We start from the raw sequence: 6,000 nt of genomic DNA, 5'->3' as shown, positions 1-6,000 counted from the left end.
AGGTCCAGAGTCAGATAAGGGTCAGCTGAAAATTTTCCACCCTCCAAGCAAGCAGGCCTAATACAGAAGCTAATGGTGGGCTACTAGCTACCTATGTCCCTAGGCCTGACAATAACCTGTAGCAATAATGACCCCATGGGGGAGGGGCCCTGAGAGCTGTCAATCAAGAGGCTGGAAGAAACCCAGTTTCTGTGGTTTTATATTTGCATGGATTGATTTTCGCACTGCCATGGCCTTCCGGATAGAACCTACATAGTCAGCAGGTTTATGCTTGTTTCAGAGAAAGCTCAGTGTGTGACGAGCCATGTCTGTGCTTTGATCCTGTTTCTGAGTGACCCCTCCGGCCACCTCACAGATGTTGATGAATCCATTTCACAGAAGTCGCGGGTGAGAAACTTTCCAGAGCTACTTTGCTTATTCAGTGGCAGAGTGAGGATTTTGTTTTTAGTTTCTGATCAGTTTCTCCTGTGTTACCAAAATTCAGCTTTAGTGAGTGTGGAGGAGGAAAAGGGGCCACGTGGAAACCTGCTTGGAGCAATGCCTGCGCTTCCTCTACCATGCCGTTAAGTGTCCCCCACTGCTCTGAGCCGGTAGAGCCCTGCCTCCCTCTCCTCTCTGGCCTCACCCTGCCTACATCAGACCAGCCGGGAGGTTCTGCAGGACACCCAGGGCAAGCTGCCACTGCCCTGCAGACCGGAGCATCCTCCCACGCTGGCCATGGGTGGCACGTGGCAGCCACGGAGGGAGCTCTGGGTCAAGGCCATCCCAAACCAGCTAATCCCTCCCTGAAAAATAAGAAACAGCACCACCTTCCAGACGGAGTGTCATAACTGTAGCTTTATTGTGATATGTTCCATTTTTTCCAGAACATCACTGCCAACTAGAAACTTATATGCAAGGGTGATTTTTCATAACTGCACAGTAAATAAAATTTAATAGATAATGGAGTTGTAACAATAAATACACCTTAAATATATATATACATGGATATTCCACATGTAAAAAAGTCATGCTCTGCAAATACTCTTTCTCATACTGTCTTTGTGGGGTCCTGAATCCCAGGATGTGTCTTCAAGGTTTTACATGTGTTCCATGAGCTATGGATATTTCCAGAGAGTTTATACAGGAGCAACACATTACAAATTTTTGAAGAAAAAAAAATAAGTATTACAGAGCAATTTCATAAAATATTTAATACAATTTTGTTCTACAAAGAATGAGCATTTCTTAAATATTACAAACAGTGAAACAAATACACTAGCATACAGATATGTACAATTTACTACTTTATACTTCAAAAGTACAGGAAGATAAATTATATATTATACATACACTTTTAGGAATGAGGAAGGATTCGATATTGCTCGTGAGTTGGTCCTGCCGCAGGGGAAGCATGCCCATGGCTTGTAGGTGGAAGGAGGGCGGGGCCTGTGGGGACAGAGGGAAGTTGCGGAGCCCTGTGCTTATTCCCAGAGCGCCATCTTCAAAGCGATATTTTGAGTTTTGTAACTTACTGTGACTGGGTAGAAAACTGCTATGCCCATAAGCAACACAGGACATGCTTTCAAGAACCACAGATACATGTTTGGGACTGGGAACTTGCTGATGCTAAAAATCACCTGATTCTAGGATACTAACTCTTCAAGCCCTGAGTCAATTGGGGAGCTCCTAGAAGGTGATTTTAAAATACCCATCAATATCTTCAGTTCAGTTCATAGAAAGTAATCCCAAATGAAGACCCACAATCGAGGCCTAAACAGCCTTCCTACCCTATAAACTCACAAGCAAAATATGAAGGAACAGAATGCATCCTGAATGGGGTCAGATATTCAATGACAAGCTTCTCATACTGACGAAGCCCCAAACACTTACAGGTGTAGAAGCTGACTTAAAAGGGTAAAAAGAAATTCTGATTTATGATCAATAGGAATGGAATGGTTGCCAGGGAGATCTCACATTAAAAGCCATATTATTAATAATACTACAGTCAGTGGCAAAGATAACATTTCACTATTAACAAAGAACCTGCTCAAAATCTATACATCCCATTTTGGGGTGAAGTTCTATTTCTTCTTCTACTTAACTCATATTCAAATTGCAAATTGATAATCTTGAGAATAGAAATGGGAAAAATGAAGGAACAAGCTGGAAAACAAATCTTCCAGAAACTGTGCCAACTAGAGCTCCCACTGCGGATGCTGTGGAACGGCCTTCTGGAACGGAACGCGCCTGCTTGAGGGATTGGAAGGGGCCTCAGGGCTGGCCCGAGTGCTGTATGCCCCACCCCACTGGCTCTGAGGCACTCCCCTCTTTGCTCAGCTCAGCATGAGTGTTCCCCACCAAGTCAGAGCAATTTCGCTCTAGGAGACCAAGGAGTGGTGAGACCACAGAGCCACGGCTGTCAAAGGCACTGCCCACACACTACTGGGAGAACAGAGGATGGGGCCAGAACAAGGGAACAGAACCAGAAGGGGCTAAAAGAACCAGGACCCATTGAGAAACAAGTGTGCTTTGGAGGAGGGAGGTGGCCACAGTGCTGCCGCAGCTGGCCCTACATCCGAACACCCCAACTTCAGAGCATTGCTGCCCAACAGCCAGGAGGCCTCCTGGGCCCGCCCTGTGGCACTGCAGCTCCATCTGCTCGCCAGGCGGGCCACAGGAAGGACGATGCCCCTGTTGGGGCCAGCATGCATTCTGCAAGCTGAAACAAACAGAACTAATAGGTGCTATCGGTTGGAACTTTCCGGAAGCAGAACCCAGCCAGACTCTCCCGTGGCAGAGCAGAAGAGTCTGTCCAGGACAGAGCAGCCTGTTGCCAGCCAACACCCCACCCCATGCCAACGCACAGGAACCAGCAGTGGCGGTGATTTGGTTTGAAGGATGAAAGATTCACACCAAACCATCAGAAGTAGATAATTGTTTCTAGAGTGAATACTGCATTCAACAGCGCTTAGAAGACATGTATAATGGAACATGCAAGAGAACTGACTATCACCTAAATGCATTTTCTAGGAATATACTTCTGATATAGACAGATCCTGAAGAACACAGTTAATAACTTATGTTTCGAAGTATTTCGTTAAGGTGCAAAGTGTGGCACATACATGTCTGTAACAGCTAGAAAATGGGTGTGCTTCTGGTTGTCGGGTGGCCTTTGCCGCTGTCGCCCTGCTGGGCACAGATCAAGTTATTCAAGAGAAAAAGACATCTTGGAGGAAAAAAATGTCTAAAAACAGATACTTTATTTGCTTATATTTAAAATCTGTGAGCTGGAAGAAGTTATACTCCTCACAGGTCAAAAGAAGGAAACTTCACTTTTCTAAAACCCTTGCAGTACAGCACACAGGGCCGTTATCTCGCTGTTCGAATGATGTCACACCGTCCTTACTCAGAACTGAGGGACTTCCAGCAGAGCAGCACGCTCTTAGCGAACTCGCCCTTGGGTGTGGAAATACTCTAACAGGCTAAAACGGCGCTTCTGGCTGGGCCTACAGCGGTGGGCGCACCCCCTCGGGGCAGCAGGCTCCTATCGGGCCAGGCGGGAGCTGGGACGGGCGTCCGTGCGGGCCGTGCGATCCTCCTCGCGGAGACGCACTGTCCGGGGTCGAGCGCGGCCACTCGACCCGGCTCCCCGCCACGCCCCGAGGCCGGGCTCTGAGCGGGAGCAGCCGGGCGGCGGGAGCGAAGCCGGCCGCGCTGCACCTGCGAGCGCCCGCGCGACGCGAGCGCCGGCCCCTTTCCCACCGCCCGGCGGAGCGTGCTCCAAGGAGGGGCTTACTGTTGGGGGGGCGCCTGCTAATGGGGACAACAGGGCGTCTCCGCCAGACGCGACGCTGAACACGCGGGCACCGTGCATGCTGCCCTGGCGGGGCGGACAAGGGCGCTCACATGAGCACGCACTTGCCCTTGAGCTTCTCTTTCCTCTTCTGCTGCTTGCTCTTCTTGCCGTCGATCTGCAGGCTCACGGCCCTGCGCTTCTCCAGCGTGAGCAGCTCCTGGAAGAGCTCCTTGACGTTGTGGTTGAGCTTGGCCGAGGTCTCCATGAAGGCGCACTTCCACGCGCGCGCCAAGGCCTCCGCCTCGCTGCTCTGCACCTCGCGGCTGGGGCTCTCGTCGCACTTGTTCCCCACCAGCATGATGGGGATGCTCTCCACGTCCCCTTTGATCTCGCAGATCTGCTCGTAAATGGGCTTGAGCTCCTCCAGGGACTGGCGGCTGGTGATGGAGTACACCAGGATGAAGGCGTGCCCCTTGGAGATGCTCAGCCGCTGCATGGCCGGGAACTGGTGGCTGCCCGTCGTGTCGGTGATCTGCAGCGTGCATATGCTCTTGTCACAGCTGATCACCTGCCGGTAGGTGTCTTCCACCGTCGGGATGTAGCTTTCCCGAAACGTGCCTTTCACAAACCTCAGGACCAGGGAGCTCTTGCCAACACCACCTGCGCCAAACACGGCCACTCGGTAATCGTTGCTCTGTTCAGGCATGTTGCTCGAGGGCTGCAGCCGTCACCGAGGACACACCTAGCAAAGGAACCAGATGTATGAAAGAATTAATAAAAGCCTTCTTCACTCTGCTCTTTTTATAGCTTTACAAAAATGAGTAATAAAGTTTGCTTTCACTTTCCCAACACAAGAACAATTACATTTCATTTTTTAAATTTCTATAATTCTAAATTCAATAAACTTATTTGATCTGCAGTTTTCAAAAGGGCAAGCAATCTAGGCGGGGGCTAACTGGAACCAGTCTGTTTCTCCTTACTGGACCACGGCCCTGGGCATCCTTGCTCACACAGAGACCTATCCCCAGAGAAAAGGTGCAACGTCTGCCTGAGAGTCAGAATCAAGGAAAGGCAACGAGGAGATGAGAAATAAGCCACCTCCCAGCGCGCACACACATGCACACGCGATCACAGAATGTCTTTACAGATTTATCTGAAGTGCTGAATACTCAATATACCAGTCACAAAGATGTGTGATTTTTTTAAAACGAATACTGGGAGGAGAAGATGAAGGAGAAGGATACTCTTAATATTTATTTAGTGTTTATATTAACTCATGAAATTCTAACCACCTTGCATAAGTTGGTGTCATTATCGCTGTTGTGCAATGACGAAGAGGAAACACAAAATGGATCAGGATGTAACACCCTCGATGTAAGAGCGCAGCTGGGACACGGCCCACACAGGTGGCGCCAACACCTGGCCACAGGCTGCCGGCCAAGCACCGTCACCGCGGCCGGGACGTTGCTCAGGCCATGGTGCAGACTGCCTCCACTAAGCAGAAAGAGCTGACAGTTAAGGAAGAAGCTTAGATAGTCATTTCATTCATCAAAATTAAAACAATTTTATGTACTTAATTTTTAAGAATCCAAGGAGTTGGGGATTACCAGAATATTAGTATAAACTACTTATAAACAATCATTAGAATTGAGTAGAATGGGGTTTCTCTTAATTACAAACATCATTCCTAGTCCAAGGGATTTGTAAATGTGTTTTCTTCATTTATAAACTACCAAATATTTTTCATCCTGTTGCTTATTTGATAAGGAAGGACATATAACACAAAAAAGTAGAGAATTAGGCAATATCCAATTTTTTTTTTAATTAGGCAAATCATATAGTAATATGCAGCACAGAATCCATTCTTTTCTGAAAGCAGGCACTGTGCTGACCTTTCACTTTTCTATTCTTAGAGTAACTATGGAACAATAAAAAGCATTGAACAAAGCTTTCAGGCATGTTGAAAATTAACAAAGTCATTTTCAGAAGCCAGTAAAAATTATTAAACATAATTAACAATGGAAGAAAATGTGTTTGTGCAATGAAAATGTTTACTGGCAGACAGGACAGCTGATCAAAGCCCAGGACTGTGACGTCCCATCTTCTGACTTCACCGCGTGCATCTGCCTACAAATCTGCTCAATTAAATATTCAGTTGTTCCTGCATGCACTTTGGAATCTCAAGCCCTCTAAGAAACTGAAAAAGCATCCATACTAAAAGA

At 47.6% G+C, this 6,000-nt stretch overlaps 1 protein-coding gene across 1 annotated transcript in view; it reads right to left on the bottom strand.

The window, feature by feature from the left end:
- Positions 1-677: 677 nt before the first annotated feature.
- The window catches only part of DIRAS2 (DIRAS family GTPase 2), a 32,793-nt gene continuing 27,470 nt past the window's right edge, over positions 678-6,000 (bottom strand). Inside the window, exon 2 of the mRNA XM_012773807.3 lies at positions 678-4,520. Coding sequence (XP_012629261.1) covers positions 3,885-4,484 — 600 coding nt within the window. The 5' untranslated portion in view covers positions 4,485-4,520 and the 3' untranslated portion in view covers positions 678-3,884. The remainder of the gene's footprint in view (positions 4,521-6,000) is intronic.

This window comes from Microcebus murinus, chromosome 12 (assembly GCF_040939455.1).
Source record: "Microcebus murinus isolate Inina chromosome 12, M.murinus_Inina_mat1.0, whole genome shotgun sequence".
Taxonomy (NCBI): Eukaryota; Metazoa; Chordata; class Mammalia; order Primates; family Cheirogaleidae; genus Microcebus; species Microcebus murinus.
Note: the sequence above shows the minus strand (reverse complement) of the source record. Positions and strands in the feature narration are given on the sequence as shown.